At 42.9% G+C, this 17157-nt stretch overlaps 1 protein-coding gene across 1 annotated transcript in view; it reads left to right on the top strand.

The window, feature by feature from the left end:
* HSD17B12 (hydroxysteroid 17-beta dehydrogenase 12) overlaps positions 1-17157 on the top strand; it is a 144145-nt gene that overhangs the window by 126018 nt on the left and 970 nt on the right. Inside the window, exons 8-10 of the mRNA XM_027837841.1 lie at positions 859-940; positions 4731-4796; positions 16186-16335. Of these exons, the coding sequence (XP_027693642.1) occupies positions 859-940; positions 4731-4796; positions 16186-16335 (298 nt within the window). The remainder of the gene's footprint in view (positions 1-858; positions 941-4730; positions 4797-16185; positions 16336-17157) is intronic.

Genomic DNA, 17157 nt, shown 5'->3' with positions numbered 1-17157 from the left:
AAGAATGAACAGGTCTTGGTGACTGAATTGGTGTGTAGAATGAAGGGGAGCGATGAGTCCAAGGTTATGATCATGGAGATGGATGGTGCCATTGACAGAAATGGGGAAGTCAGGGAGAGGAGCAGGAGTGCCATTTGGCACGTATTGAGCCTGAAGTCCTCAAGCTCAGGACCATATGGTATTTCAGTCTCTCAGAACATAGTACAGTGTCCTGGACAAAACTGACAGCTTCTGTTAGTTGGGCTTCTAATGAAATGCTAGAATGAGTGCAGGAGCTCCCAGAAGAGAAAGACCTAGAGTGGCTAGAAAAGGCCTGATGGAAGAGGCAGACCATTGTAGATAGAGGCTTTTATGTGTGAGGTTCCTTTTTGTTTGGGGGGTTGCAGTACTGATACCTCGTCCATGGAGGGAGAGCCTTAGGAGGAAACCTTTAATTATCTTGGATTGAACCTCCATGCAAATGGGACAGAAACTGAAAATTAATGCAGCTCTCTGTGAAGTGGATCCTGTCGTTGGTAGAGTTGTGCTTCTCCCAGTGACTCAGTGACCATCGTCTGTCCTGGACAATGCTGCAGTGGTGACTGTAGGTTGGTTTAAATCTGGATTAGGTAAATAGTTATGATATGAAGTTTCAACTGATATATTTCTGTAGCCGCCGGTTAAGAAGCAACCTGTGTATATGCTCCATACTCCATAGAGCTCTCAGAGCCTTAGCTTTGTCATCATAAAATGTCTACACCAGAACTTGTGCTACAGACTTTGCAGGGTTGCTCTGGGAAAAGGAGTTGGTGACCAAGCATAGAAATGTGAATGACTGTCATTCTTCTTATGTGTTCTATCTTTTCCTCCTCCTTTTAGATCTAAAGGTGCAATTCTGAACATCTCGTCTGCCAGTGGCGTGTACCCAGTTCCATTGCTGTCTGTTTACTCAGCGACCAAGGTAAAATGTGTTTGGGAAAAAAAGATTAGAATGGATTAAGTCAGAAGTAATACAAGTCTGCGTTTTCCATAGTTTCCTTCTTGAAGAAGAGCAGAGTGGACAGATTGCTAGACTTCAGTTCACGAAGAACTTCTGTCACTTAAAGTCTGTGGGTTTCAGGAAGATCCCCGTGATTTTTCTGCTAAATCATAGATGAATTGGGACCTAGAATGGTAGATGAAGTTCCCATATTAATGAACTTGTCGCTCCTTTGTGGATTTATTCGTGTCAGTTTTAAAACAGGCAAGAAAGAAGAACCAAAATGTCCCTTGACCCTTTGGGCAGGGAAAGAACATTCGTCTAGTTTGGCCGTAGACCCATAGACTTGTCCTAACCTAGTGGCATCTTCTGTGTGCCATTTTTTTTTTCAATTTTCAATTCTATTGTGGAGGGGAAAGTTATATCTAGGTATATTGGGGTATCTAGGTATTATATCTAGGTATCTAAGTTCAGGAACATTTGAACTCTAAATCTGTTTTAAATGAATAACTTGCACCTTTTCTTTCATTCATTCAGTAAACATTTATTTAGTACCTACTGTGTGCAGAGAGCTATATTCAATTCTAAAGAATAAACAGTTTACATAAAATATAGGCTTCCTTCCATAGAGCTTACAGTGTAATGGTCCTATGGCTGTGGTGTAAGAGGGTCAAACCCACACCTCTTGTTCCTTGCAGACTCGTTTTTTTCCATAGCAGTGAGGATACTTTTTGCATTAAAAACCAATTGTGATTATAGACATGTACAACACAAGTAGAAATGCAGCCTCTAGGGATTTTTGAAACAGTTTTCAAAACCTTGCTTATGTTGTTTCTGAACTTACTGACCATCAACATGTTGGAGAGCTAAGTACCTCCAATCTAATATTGTGGTCATTGCTGCTAGACCTCATGAGCCATGGAGGGCTGGGCCTCTGCTCAAGCTGTCTGTGGCTGCTATGAACCTGGTGTTCTTGGGACCAAGCATATGGCGTCATCTTCCACATGGACCTGTGAGCTTTTCTTCTAACCCTGACCAACCACCTTTTAAGCGTGGGTCCGAGGTCGGTGTAAGTTGGAAGCTAAAGGGGCTGGATCAATCAGCATAAATCCATCTCTCCAGGGGGAGTAGAGTCATGTGCTCTCACTGTGTCATCTTCATATACAAAAGGGAACCCAGTGTCATCAAACCTATCGTGGGGACAAGAAGGGAAAATGGTGAGAAATACAAGTGAATCCAATCTCTCAAATATACAGTGAAACCAGTGCATGGAAGGGACTCAAAAATCCATTTTTGTAAGTGGGGAGAATTTTATGATTTAGTCTATTAGGCATGCTTTTCCATTCAAGATAATGGGTAATTAACTCCTTTTCTAAACTTATCTCTAGAAATAAGAAAAGGGACACTTATTCCTATTAATCACATTCAGATTTATTTTCGTAACATTTTATTAAAAGAGAAAGCAATATTCCTAGTTATTATGTTTATTTTTTATTCTGATATATTGGAAGAGCTTAGGACATGTGGCCTGTGATAAGAGAACACAACAGGAAAATCATGGGAAATGACCTTAATGGCTCCTATTCAGCAAGCAAAGCTGCTTTGAATTTAGCTTTTTTCTGTAGTTTATTAATGACATCTCAGAAGTCTTATCAAGACATATTCTTAATTAAAGAAAGGTAATGCTTCCTTATTAAAGGATAGGAAAAGTGCAGGCATGTGTGATTTTCACATTTGAATAGCTCCATTTTTTACTGTTTTGATATGGCAGCATTATACACATTACACTTGTAGAAAATGAGATCCCTAATGCACAGAAACTTTGGCTCTTGTAGCTTTATTGAGAGCAAGGGCCAAATAATTCAGTAAGAGTCAGGCTGGGGTCATAGAAAGACCGCTGGCCTGATGGTGAGATGTGCTGGGGCTAATCTTGGAGAAGTAGCTTAACCTCTTGGAACCTCTGCTCTTTAAAATGGAGCCAGTCACGTTCCTGCTTTCTGCAGAGTGATATGTGCATAACGAGCTCTCTGAAGAAGATCGGTGTCATTATTCCGTCAAGATACAGTCTTGCTCTGTTAGTTCACTGGGGTACAAGTATGTTCCCTGTAGCCCCGATATTCCTGCCTCAGCCACTGAGCTCTATTCTGTGACTGCCCAGCTGCAGCTGTGTCATGAGTGTAGGCAGCTGGTCCCTGAAAAGTGTGGATGACTCTACGTGGCTCATCCTCGCCACTGGGGCAGGGCTGGACAAAGTCAAAGTGTATGTCCTGCCAAGAGTCAGTCATTATGTCATCGTCACATGCAGAGCACAGCGTAACATTGAGACAGGGAATGAGCTGGGAGGTCCCTTGGTGATGCCTTGGTGACATAATACTTTGAATGGGGGATGCTCATTTTAGTAGCTGAAATGAAGTGTGCCTTTGCAGCATGCAATAAGGCCTGGTTTTACTATATTGGTGTGGTTAGGGAAGGAAAAGAGCAAAAATACTGCCTACAACACACACATTTTCTTTGGTTTGTGTCAGCTGCTCCTCTTGAAATAACATCCCGTCCCTCTCCCCCACACACACATACATACACATTTGCACTCACCCCTTCTTGAGCTGCTTTTGTCCTGGGCTAGCAGACCCATTCTCAGTGAAACACCCATGTGCTTTGCTAATGGCCTGAGCCTGTAGAATGGAATGCCTCTTTAAGGCTTAGTGGATTCTGAGACTTACTTCCTGCCCAGTCGCATTGGCCAGAATGTTGCCAACTTGGAACCTTACAGAATCAGGTTTGATATCATGTGCATTACCCCTGAAACACAGTCGATCAAACACTTCCCATACCTGTGCCAGCACTGTACTAGGCATTGGGGCTGCAGAGGTGGCATGGGTTCCTCTTACCTTCCTCAAAGGGGAATCCAGGTTGTTGTTTTGGAAAAAGGTGGGAAGTATTCTCTTGTCTGCCTGCACCTGCTGGGTCTCACCTCCCCAGAGGACCCTTGACTGTTGATCTCAGTGTCCCCTTTCAGCTCTGAGAACTTATTTCTCTGTGTCTCTTCGAGCCAAATCAAACAGAATTCTCATTATGTTTTTGCTTATGTTGTGGTCGGAGGAGAGGGATTATATCTTTTAGTAGCTAGGAATAAAATAAATTTCTTCTTGGAAAGCAGTAGAATTATAAAATCAATGGACTTGAGATCATTGTGTTCTACCAAATGACCAAACTGACTCTGGCCATATGCAGATAGAGGATGATGATGATGACTCTTGATTTTTATAGCATTTCACTTAAAATGTCATATTTGTTCCTCACAGCCACTCCCTTAAGTCAGAGCATTGTCATTTCATGTCACTAGTAAGCTAACTGAGGTCCTGTGAAACTAAATCACTCGTCTCGAGTCACATAGGTGGCAAATGGTCGAGCCAGACTTTGAGCCTTGCCAGGTTTTCTAGCACCAGGAGGCTGAGGATTCCTTCACCATATCATGCTTGCTGCCTTGACCCTAAACTGGCTCCAATGGACTTCTCCCCACTAATCAGACCTATATAATGTATTTAACAAGAATCTAGTTTGATGATGGCTCTGTTGTCAAAAACCAACTTATTATTGTATGGTATTGTATTGTATTGTATTTTATGAGGTCTCAGTCTTTATCTCAAGTAAAAGGAATGGTGAGGAACTCTCCCATTCCCTGGTTGCCAGATTATTTCTCGTTTCCAAGACGACAAATCAGCCGATTGATGTCATCTCTGTGTTTTCTTCTCCCCCCTCCCACTCCATGCAGGCTTTTGTAGATTTCTTCTCCCAGTGCCTCCATGTGGAATACAGGAGCAAGGGCATCTTTGTGCAGGTGAGTGGAGTTTGTTTCCGTTAAGCATCCCTGTTATTGTGCGGTTGCCACAGCAACTGTGGCTGTCTTGGCAACGAAAGGAAATCACGTTCCTAAGTAAGTGAATGTGACGTTAATACATCATTAAAGATACAGTTTCCCTTTGGCTTGTGCCAGGGAAATCTAGACTTCTGAAAAATGTTCCCCAAACTTGTAAGTGGGGATTCGTGCTCAAAGGCAAACCAAGGGCATCATGGAAGCGATTTAAGCAGAATTGGTGCAGGCTCGGTTATATACCAAAGCTTGTAGAGTCACAGGGTTTAAAGCTGGCAGGGACCTTTAATTCCATGGAGTCATCTCCTCCCTGGAGAGATGAAGGAGAGAGTCCCAGAAAGGGAAAGTCATAGGGCCTCGGAGCCTGAGTCCAACGTTCTTTTCTCCCTCACTGACCTGCTCCGTAAAGACTTCTGCCCGGGGAACTTGAGCCCTGGCCCCTGTGATTAAAATTCTAATATATTCACCATTGCACCATCAACCCTCAGATCTGTGTGTGCCAAGAGGGTTGTAGGCAGAGACAAAAGGAATAAGTGCTCTATAAGGAAGGAGCGTTTGATTCCACTAAAGCCGAGGCTACCACTTGCTGGATGCTGGGATGACATTTAGACTCATCTCTGATCTTATCACCCAGCAGCATCCCAGAAAACTGCTGCAATGACAATGCTCTGATGACTGGCAATGCATTAGGGGGGAGCCCCCAGAAATCCTGCTTGGTGCCTTTATTGGTGCCAGCCAGGTATTGAGTAGTAGTAGCTGAGGACACAGGATAACAATGGCCCTTGGGATAAACATCGTGAAGGGCATCGACGGGTGTGCCTCTGGGAATGTGCAGATGCCCAGCCATTGTTTATTAGGGGGCAGGGCCAGCTCTGTCTCTTAGACTAGAGGGGAGCTCAGGGATAACTAGTAAAATCTGTACCCGAGAAAGGATCTCCACTGTAATGTGTGCAACACATGGTCCTCCAGCCTCTACTTGAACCCCTCTAGGACTGTCAGAAGCCCCTGTTCTGTTTTTGGATAGCTTTCTCAGGAAGTTTTTCCTTACATCGAATTAAAATTGACTCTCCACACCTACAACTTCCCACCCTTTGCTCCTAGTTCTGCCTTTTGGGACCAAGCAAAACATGTCTTAATTTCCCTCCTATACATCTGCCATTTGGACTTGAATATTGCTATCAGGTTTGCCAGCTGCTGTTTGTGAAAGCTAGTTGGCACTCCTAGGATCCAGGCCCTCCTGTCAAGGTAGCACTAGAAACCTATCAGGTATACCCCAGACCTAGGCAGTTACTAGTCCAGCAGAGTAAAGTGAGCAGAGATAGTTCATCAGCCCCCCTGACAGTTCAAAGCCACCCCATCAAGTTTTCAAGTCCATATTTCTTTCTTTTTATGTATACCTTGGGCGGAATCAGTGCTCCCAAAGAAACATTGGTACTGTCTTACTCATTGAGGGTGGGAGTGTTATCATCTTATCATTTAGTCCTGGAGTCAGCTTGACTCTGACCTGGTCTAAAATCTCACTCCCTTTGGTGTGTATTCTAGTAGTCCTGGTGATCTGAATGCCCCCTACCACCAGGCCCTGTCATCCTGCATCCAAAATCTCTACCTGGATATCCAGTGCCCCTGTGGATAAAGTCCTATTTCCAGACCTTCCTGGGAGGTGCTAGATTTGAAGGACTCCAGAGCCCTGGGTCTGAGTCCCAGCTCTGCCATTTACTGGTTACTGGACTTCAAGGAAGCCATATTACCTCTTAGGGCCTCAGATTCTGCATCGGTTAATTGGGTTGGGCTGGGTATTCTCCAAGATCAGCCTTGAAACTTACTGTTCTGTGATCTGGGCTTTAATTCTGTGTGGCATTACTTTATTCTCTTTCTCCCTTAGTCACCATTGCTTTTTTACTGAAATGTAAATTGTTATAATATAACTACATTGTTTGTGTTACAAGGACTTATTGCTCTTATTTCCCCGCTCTTGTTGTCTTCTGTGTCAGCGTGGTATGGAGATGACCCTGGTTCCTTAACACTCTTCTGGAGGATTTCAGAGCTGTAGCAGTCTAGAAGGGCTTCCAATATGGTCCCAGCCATATGCTATGTGTGTGTCAGTCATCACTCGCTTGGCCTCAGCAGTTCTCAGAAAGTAGGCTGAGTCATAGAGGGAATTCAGTCCTCCCTGGTGGAGGGAATACTCACACCTACAAACTCGTTGATTCCAAAAGAAGCAACTAGATACTCCAGATTTGTATAGCCCTTGACAGTCTACGAAAGGGCCTTCTCATCATCCACAAGCACTTCTAAAGCACTAGCTATGTACTAGGCAATGGGCACACGAGGCAAGGCAGAAACACCAAGCCTGCCCTCAGGGAGCTTGTGTTCTACTGAGGGAAACCAGCATGTAAGTAATGAGACAGAGACAAATTAGAAAGAAGGTAACCTGAGAAGGAAAGCTTTCTATATGCTCTCTCATTTGATTTCTAACACAGTCCTCCAGGGGAAGTTTCTTATCCCAATTTTACCGGTGAAGTGACAGGCTCACAGAGCAAGTGACTTGCTCCAGGTCATATGTCTAATAAATGGAAAAGATGGGGCTCAAACCCATCTCACAGAGTCAGAAGGGATCTCAGAGGTCTCATCTGTACCTGGCATACAGAAAAACGGCGTCCTTTAGGAGTAGCTGTCCAGCCTTTCAGGGAGAGGGACAGCAGCCCATTGCACTTCAAGATAGCTCTGCTAATTAGGAAGCTTTCTTTCCATCAAGCTGAAATCTGCCTCTCTGTATCGTCCCCCCATTGCTTCTAGCTCAACACTGTAGAGGCAAGGTTGGATCCCTTCTCTTAGATACTTGAAAGCTATTATCATGTTCCCTCTCTATCTCCTTGTCTCCAGGTAAAACATGCTTAATTCTTAAAGTGTTTGTTGTATGGCATGGTTATTAGTCCTCTTGCCAGCCTAGCCACCCTCTTATGGACTCTTTCCAGCTTGTCAATGTACTTCCCAAAATGTGGCATCTGGAGATGAACCACAATATTTCTGATCTGGGCCAATTTGGCAAATTTGGCAAATTGCAATAGGAGTAACCCCTGTGGAGATGGAACCTGTCTTGCCCCCCAACACAAACTGCTGACCTACTGTCTCCATTGTGTCAGGCAGGGAAACCTAGCTGAAGCAGTATCTCTCTGAGGGAGAGACAGGAAGCTGCATGTGTCATTCAGCTCAAACCACCACCACCAACCACTTTGACCATCAACTCTTCTCAGACCCAGATAGAAACAGCTCAGGACTCAGCCCCAGAGCCCTGAGAATTGACCTGTCCCCAGACCACCAGCCTGAATTCAGCCTGGCCTCCAGTGCCATCATCAAGGAGAACAGCCCTTGTGGGGAAGGTCCCCAACATCTCTGCCCAGCTACCTGCCACCAATAGGCACTTAATGATAGCAGTCCTCCCCTAGACAACAGATCCTCAAAGCCTTCTTCCAGGGAAACAACTCTTGGGAGGTGTAACCTAGCAACTGTCTGTGCAGGTGCTGCAGCTCCCACTTCCTCAGCAGCCGCAGCTGTGGAAGACAAGGAAAGGGACATTCTCGGTGCCATCAGATGGCTTAACAGCAGAACCACATAGTGTTTTTATTGATGGAGATGACAATCAAAAAAGATTCTTTGCCATCTGCATTACCCCTGTGCCCTCAGGACCACTGAGTCTTTCCATCAGACTCACTGCTGAAACCTCCTCTGTTATCTTCTCCATTAGAGTGTGAGCTCTTTGAGATGAGGGAGGCTGGCCCTGGAGCAGGGACCCCCCGTCCCCAGAGCTCAGCACAGGGCTCTGCAACAGGAAGCATTTGTTGATGCAGCTTAAGGTGGCACAAGCTTTGGCTAGTTCATTGTGTGCATTATTACCTCTGACCAAGTATCCTGTTCAGGGAGCATTCTTGCCTTCCCCTGCTAGCTCCAGGGTATTCCCTCCAAATAGCGAGTTCATCCATTTGGTGCAGCTCTTGTCCATATCCTCCTTCCCTGTGCTAGAATGCCAAGTGTTTACATGAGAGAGGGCTCATAATCAACCTCTGCGTGTGTGCGTGTGTGTGTGTAACAGTAACCTGAAGTGAGAGACCTTCCATGTCAAATTGTGATCAAAGGTTAAAAAAAATCATGTCAAAATGAAACTCAGAGCAAAAATGGTGAGTACTTCTTTAGGCTTATTTTGTTTCTTCTGTGGGTAATAATTTTGTCCCAAGAGCATAATCTCTTCAGTCTAAGCTAGTCACAGGGAAGCAGATTTTGACTCAATATGAAGAACTTCCTGCCAAAGCTGGGATGACCCACCCGGGGAGGTGGTGAGTTCCCCATCACTAAAGGTGGTTGAGCAGAGACTAGATACTCGCTTGTCAGGAATGCTACAGGTTGGGGGTGGACTCAGGGACTGGCGAGAATCTCTGGGATTCTTGCCTGGTTGAGCATGGTCATTTCCCTGCTCAGACATCACTTTGAAATGTCTGCCATCATTCCTAGAGGTCCTGTTACAGTATGTCTCAGGGATGATCAGACTTTCCAAGTCTGTTATCTGTAAACCAGAGTTAAATAAGTTTTAGTTTCTTCAGACTTTAAGAAGTGATGATACTTCTTTGTAAGTAATAATAATAGCTAGCATTTATGTAGGGCTTTAAAGGATGTAAAGTGCTTTATGGATATTATCTCATTTTATCCTCACAATCATTCTGGGAGGTAGCTACTGTTATCCCCATTTTATAGATGAAGAAACTGAGGCAGACATAGGTGAAGTGATTTGCCTCGGGTCACAGAGCTAATAAATGTCTGAGGCTGAATTTGAACTCAGACCTTTTTTCCCCCTTTTTTTATTAATTTTTTTTGATTTATCAATAATCACTTCCATATACTTTTGAGTTTAAAATTTTTCTCCCTCTTCCTCCCCACCACCCTCCCCAAGATGGCGCACAATCTGATATAGGCTATACATTTGCAATCATATTAAACATATTTTCACATTAGTGATGTTTTAAGTAGAAATTAAAATCAATAGGAGGAACCATCAGAAAGAGGAAACAAAACTCAACAGAAGAGAAAAAAAATAACAATTTGGCTTCCATAGTTCTTTCTTTGGGTGTGGATAGCATTTTCCATCACAAGGCCTCTGGAGATGTCTTAGATCCTTGTATTGCCAGGAAAGGTTAAGTTTATCAATATTAGTCATCACACAACATGGCTGTTATTGTGTACAACGTTTCTCTTGGTTCTGCTCACTTCACTCAGCATCAGACCAGACAAGTCTTTCCAGGTTTTTCTGAAGTCAGCCTGTTCATCATTTCTTATAGCACAATAGTATTCCATCACATTCATAGACCACAACTTGCTCAGCCATTCCCCAATTGATGAACATCCTCTCAATTTCCACTTCTTTGCCACCACAAAAAGAGCTGCTATAAATATTTTTGTACATGTAGGTCCTTTTCCCATTTGTGTGATCTCTTTGGGATATAGTCCTAGAAGTGCTATTGCTGGGTCAAAGGGTATGCACATTTTTATAGCCCTTTGGGCATAGTTCCAAATTGCTCTCCAAATGGTTGGATCATTTCACAACTCCACCAACAATGCATTAGTGTTCCAATTTTCCCACATCTTCTGCAGCATTGATCATTTTCCTGTTTTGTCATGTTGACCATTCTGATAGGTGTGATATGGTACCTCAGAGTTGTTTTGATTTGCATTTCTCTAATCAATAGTGATTTAGAGCATTTTTTCACATGACTATAGATGGCTTTAATTTCTTCCTCTGAGAACTGTCTGTTCATATCCTTTGACCACTTATCAATTGGGGAATGGCTTGTATTCTTACAAATTTGACTTAATTCTCTATATATTTTAGAAATGAGGCCCTTATCATAGAGACTGGTTGTAAAAATTCTTTCCCAATTTTCTACCTTCCTTCTAATCTTAGTTGCATTGGCTTTGTGCAAAAACTTTTCAACTTAATGTAATCAAAATTATCTGTCTTGCTTTTCGTAATGTTCTCTATCTCCTGTTTGGTCATGAATTCTTCTGTTCTCCATAGATCTGACAGGTAAACTATTCCTTGCTCTCTCAGTTTGCTTCTAGTATCAGCCTTTATATCTAAATCATGTACCCATTTTGACTTTATTTTGGTATATGGTGTGAGATTTTGGTCTATGCTGAACTTATACCTTCTTGACTCCAGGCCTAACACTCTACCTGTTGAACTACCTGTCTGCCTAAATAAAGGTACCTTTTCTTCTACTTCCTTTGCTACTACTCTTCTTTTCCGTCCTCTCCCTACTTCCCCCATTAGGGAAAAGTATTTTTTATACTTGTCTTTTATTATTCCCTTGATTCAGTTTCATGGGGGATGAAGGAGATGCGTCTGTTATTGTCCCCTCATGGAACCATTGTTACATTTTTCTCTCTGGCCAGGCTTTTTTCTCTTCTTCTTATCCTTCTTCTCTCTTTTCCTTTAAATACTTGTTTTCATGGGTGAGGAGACTCAAACTCCCTCCCCTGTCATTGTTTGATTCTTTAATCCAAGTGCTCATGAACTGCTTACTTTATTGATAGAAATTGTAGTGATAACGAGTGATTTTGTGCCTTTGAATTGTTGGCCTTCAGTATAATTTGAGATTGATGAATCCATAGGTGTAGACAGCTCCCAGTGAGGATGTGAGAAATCTACTGCATCTATGTAGACTGACACCCTCCTGCCCAGGGTTAGCCATTGGGAGGCAGAACTGGAAACCTGATCTTCCTGACTTAAGTTTGACTCTCTCTCCACTACTTTCAACTCCTGACACTCTAGGCATTGAATACTTCCCTAAATTAAAGATGGCGGTGTTGTTTTCTGTAAAATGACCTGTTCTCTCCAGGTGAAGACAACAAATGCTCATAGCTCATCCTCAAGCACAGGGCAAGCTCAATATTTAAACCTCTTCCCCTACTCCACAGTTGAGGACAACGGGGTAAGCCTCTAACTTGTAAGGAGTGACTTCATGCACCCCAAAAATATTCCCTCGGTGTTGAGCAGGGATAGGAGAGCACCTTCCACATGGCCACTGCCACTCTTCCCTTTCCTGGGAGGCTGCTCATGGACCAGCACATTGGCAGCTCATAGCAGATCTTAGGTAGCCCTTTGAAGCAGCTGAGAATGGAGTAAGCTGATAAAGCCTGGATATTAGGACATACATAGCAGGAGTGGTTTCATGCTGGGTGATTGCAGCCCCATTTGGGCCAGAGGCCTTGTTCTATTTGAAGAAGATACTGACCCACTTTTGTTTCTGGAATTGTAGAGTCTAAAATCTGTAGGGCAATTGGCCGTGGCAGCTGCTTCAGAGGCCAGATCATTCCCTGGATGAGAAACCAAATCCTTAGTATTATTGCCAGAGCGAAGAATGTTTTGCCAACTGAGACTCTTCTCTCATCATTGTCTTCCATTATGACTGGGAATTAAATTGACTTTCTTATTCTTAACAAGAGTCAGCCTCATTTGAGTAGGCTTATCTTGGGCTTCCTCCAAATTTGGCATCTTTTAGTCCTGTGATCCTTATCTTTACTGCGTTGACTAATCCAGAGCTGGGCATCTTGCTAATCGCAGTCTTACTCAATTCATTGACCTGGCACTTTCTTTCTATTTCTCCTCTAGAGGAATGGGTCACATTTGGTTTGCTGATTGATAGGTCAATGGAAAAATTGAAGAATCGAGAGGAAGAGAACAACTCAAAATTCATTCAAATGGTACTAAGATGATTGTTTTGATTTAAGAAGACATTATTCCTCCTTTTTGTGGATGTTTTGGGGAGATGGAATATTTTCATGGCTTTAAACAATTTTATGAATAAAGTATAATACAGTAAGGTGAATATATTTCCTTCTCTCCAGGAGCTTATAGTCCAGCAGAAATTAGACATATACAGATAACAATAATATAAGATAGAATGTGCTTTGAGAAAGAGATACAAAGTGTTTGGGGAGCTAAGAGGCAGGAGATACCCTTTCTAACTTGGGGAAATGAGGGAAGGTGAAATTTGATCTCATCTTTGAAGAATGGATGGGAAATGACATAGAGCTGAAGGTATTGTAGGAAGCCAGACCAGAGCGATTAAAGATGGTGGGGAGGAGTGAGCAAGGAGCTCCTTGGGCTAGAACATCTGCTGTATGAAAGGTAATATTGGGGAGTGATGCTGGACAGAGAGGTCGTTGAGGACCTTGAATGCTGCCTGGATGATTTAGATGGCCTCATGTGGAGGAAAGTATACTGGACAGAGAGGCAGGATCAGAGCCTCTGGGGTCCAACTGGGAGACACAGGCTACCTGTCCACATCACCCAGGCCTTAAGTAGCAGAGCCAGGACCAAGTCACCTGACTCTAATCCCAGCAGTGATATACCCTGAGGTCTCTTAAGTAGGCTTGCTTCCTGGTTCTTCTCTAACCTAGGCATGTGACCTTAAGCAAGTTTTTTGAATGCCTTTGGTCCCCAAAAAACTCTTTGTGGGGGGCAGGGATTTTACTTAATATGAAATCACCTTCCTTTTTAATGCCAGTTTAATACCTTTTACTAATACCTTTTACTAAGTAGTCTTACATACTCTTGTCCTTACCAAAATAGAACCATTTCTTAGCCTGTATCAATATCAGTAGCCACTTCTAGGCATAATTTATTCAGAGGACTAGAACTTCTGAATTCACAACAGATTGAATTTTTTGAATTTTAAGTGGTAAAATCTTGAAAATGTTTAAAATTGTACTTGTAAATTCTGCCTCTGAGGCTTATTGGGAGAAATGCATTTTAGTAATAATTTAATACAAAATAAGATTGTTCCTGATTTTTTTTTAAAGACAAAGACTCTGCAGCTCTAGTTTCCCATTCCTCAGAATTTTGAGGCTTAGTTCAAATTTTCTAAATTATACCTGGGGCATTTTGGGCTTTGCAATAGAGGCCCTTATGGGCAGGGCTGTGGTGTTTTTGTCTGTGTCCCCAGTATCTAGGACAGTAGTTAATACAGATTAGGTACTTAATGCTTTAAATTAAATGGCCAAATGCATATTTCCAGAATGTATCTTTTAGAACTAACCTTTTCTTGTAAGGGGTGAATTTGGGAGGTATCAGCATACAGTCATAGAATCTGGGATCAGATTAAACTTGGTTAATATTCTCTTTTTGAGGAATGTTTTCCTATTGAGGCAGTTGAACTAATCAAATTTACCTTGACCTTTTATTTGTTTAATTATAATTTTGCAAGAACTGGTCCTTTCCTCAAGACTGGTGCCTCTAAAGTGAATCAGAGATGAGGTAATTTTTGGTGAGGAATGAATAAGAAATTGGTAGGACTTCTACCACTAGAGGGAGTATTAGAATCATTTGTCTGCCTGAATGCCTTCCCTAGTGACAGAGACTGGATTGGGTATTTCTTTAGAAGCTCTGACTGCAAAGAAGAATGGATTTTATGAAAACTCCTGGCCCTTTCCTTCCCTTGAGTCTGGAAACCAAGCCAAGAGCCCAGGTTCTTCTCCCAGCTCTTTTACTTGGTCCTTTCTGTGTGACCATGGAGAGCGATTTGGCCTTTTGAGGCCTCTTTTCCCCCCCATTGTATGTCAAGGGTTTTGGAGTTGATGATCTCTGCCATTCCTTCCAGCTCTTACATTCTGTGGTTCTTTTTCAAATCAAATAACAATCCTTCACCAAAAGCCTCCTACCGAGCACCAGGCCCCACAGCTGGTGCTGGGGACGCAAAGATGGAAATCAGCATCCTGATGGTGGAAGCAGAGTAGTGTACAAATGTGTCTGGGCACACATGGGCAAGGAGAGGTTCTGACAAAATGCCTTAGGATACTGGGAGGAGAGTGAGACTGTAAGAATGGAGAAGAGCCCTTACCTAAACTAGACTAGGGCATCCCAGAGCTGAACAGGCAAGAAGTTAATGCAGTAGGTTTTTGGAGTCGAAGGACCTACCTTCTTTCTGTGTGACCTTAGGAGGAGAAATGTTTTAGCCTCTCAGGGCCTCAGTTTCCTCATCTGTAAAATGAGGGGGCTGGAATAGATGATCTCTAGGATCTCTTCTAGCTCTAAACCCTTGACAGGTGCTACCTTGGCTGCCAGAGAGGGGAGGGCTTTGATTTGAAAGACCAGCATGTTCTCATTTGTCTTTCCAAATGCTCACCTGGGGTGCCCACTGGCTTGGTCCCCACCTGAATGATGAGCTGTCCTCTGGCACCACCCAGTGGCCCAGCTGGGCAATGCAACCTCATGGTTTCTAGTCGTTGGTTATTATGCTTCGTGTGTGTTCATCATTACAAGCTGCAGAAAGGGACCATTATAATCACGGAAGTTTCTTTAAATTCCATAGGTTTTAATTTTTCTGGCTTGGGTTGGGGGTGAGGGGCTGGCAACATTGATCTCATATTTATCGAGCTATTTGTGTGCCGTAATGTTGTCAATGAGACAGTGACAGAAAGGATTTTAAAAGGGAGGTGGGGATCATTTTTCCCAAATATCCCATGTTTGTAACACTCCTAAGAAGTGATTAATAAATGCTTTCATCTGTCTATCTCAAAAGTAAAACTATCTGGCTGCTTTGATGGGTAGATGCCCTCTCCAGTAATAATCATAGCCTCTCCATACCTTCTAATCCCATGCTGCTTATGTTGCCTCTGCCCACGGGAACCAAGCATCTGACAAATCCACAAATCTTCCATGTTTCTTCCATCAGTGTTCTAGGGACCTTCTTCTAAGTGTCTTGAGATTGGATAAATAGTATTGGAGTTAGGTGGGTTCTCTCTACAACCAGTCACTGTAACATCCTTCAACCTACCTTTGTTGGTGTAACCTCTTATCAGAGAGGAGTTCGGAGGAAGTGGTGAGCACCTCCATGAACAGAGTCGCTGGAAAGTACAGATGTATCAAATGGTTAATGTACTTTCAAACAGACTTAATCCAATCTACCAAAGCAGGAGGTTGTGATTTTCCTTTACAGGAGTTTGAAATCTTCAACATTTTTTGCTTAATAATTCTGTGTGCTCTGTTTAGCATAATTGTTGGGTTAAGAACACCCTGTCCTGGACCATTCTGGTCTCCCAATTGATGCCTCAATTTGGCTTATTTCTACCATTTCTCTCTTCTTTTTCCTGTTTGGTTGATGTGGGTGATTATTTCTCATGTTGGTTCTTTGTGTTGTAGGTTGTGTCCTATCCTTCTGTTAAAATGGGAAGAAAGTTTCCCTTTCAAGATGAGAATTTGAGGTGCATCATTTTGCTGCAGACATGGTTCTGAATTCTGTTTATGAAAATATTAATTAACAACATAATGCTTTCTCACTTTAGCTCAATATGCTTTGTTTTCCAGACTGTCCTGCCATTCTTTGTTGCTACGAAAATGGCAAAAATCCGAAAGCCAACCTTTGATAAGCCATCTTCAGAGACGTTTGTGAAGTCTGCAATTAAGACCATTGGCCTACAATCCCGCACCAATGGCTACCCAGTCCACGCCATTATGGTAGATTTTCCTTTATCAAGAATAAAGAGTTTTCGTATCTCGATTTCTTCTTTTTATATTAAGAAACTTTTCAAAATGTTTCTTATAGTCAACGCTTCTGTATTGAAGCAGTGAGTACAGTAACAAACATAGGTACTTTTTAGACATGGCAAGAAAATTATTTCTGGGTTACACTAGCTTCTGTCTTTGAGGGGAAAAAAAGCCTTAATATCAGATAACTTTAAAAATCACATTAAAAAAATTATTGTTGAAGTAGTTTGGCTTAGTGGGTAGAGATCTGGCCTCAGAGTCAGGAAGCTCTGGGTTCACTTGCTCTGTTTATACCGGCTCTATGACCCTAGGCAAGTTACACAGCAGTTTCTCAGAGGCCTGGATTATTCTAAGGCATACAAAGTGATGGGCTGCATTAGTAGAGCTATCCTGGCTGCTTCAAATACAGAGGAATTGAATGTCTGATCCTCTGAAGATAGTTGAGGACATAAAACCAGGTGCTTTAGTGTAGCCCAGGGGTGGGGAACCTGTGGCCTGAAGGCCACATATTTGTTCTGTAAAATTTGGATGCAGTCAAAAGGCCACACTTAAGGACCTAGAAGGCCACGTGTGGCCTCAAGTCAGCATGCCCCACCATTGGTGTAGCCCCCATTGAACTTCTACCAAAGTCCAGTGCCGCCTTCTGCATGTAGATGACCCTAGGCTCGCAGGGGGAAGGGTTCTGGCAGGTTCTACTGGGTAGAAACCCTTCCCATGGAGGCCCAGGGTTAGACTCTATGTGTCAGTGTTCAGAATAGCAGCCAAGGTTGATCAGAAGAAGTTTATCACATG

This window comes from Vombatus ursinus, unplaced genomic scaffold (assembly GCF_900497805.2).
Source record: "Vombatus ursinus unplaced genomic scaffold, bare-nosed wombat genome assembly UNPS02014822.1, whole genome shotgun sequence".
Taxonomy (NCBI): Eukaryota; Metazoa; Chordata; class Mammalia; order Diprotodontia; family Vombatidae; genus Vombatus; species Vombatus ursinus.
This window is presented reverse-complemented; position numbering and strand designations above follow the sequence as displayed.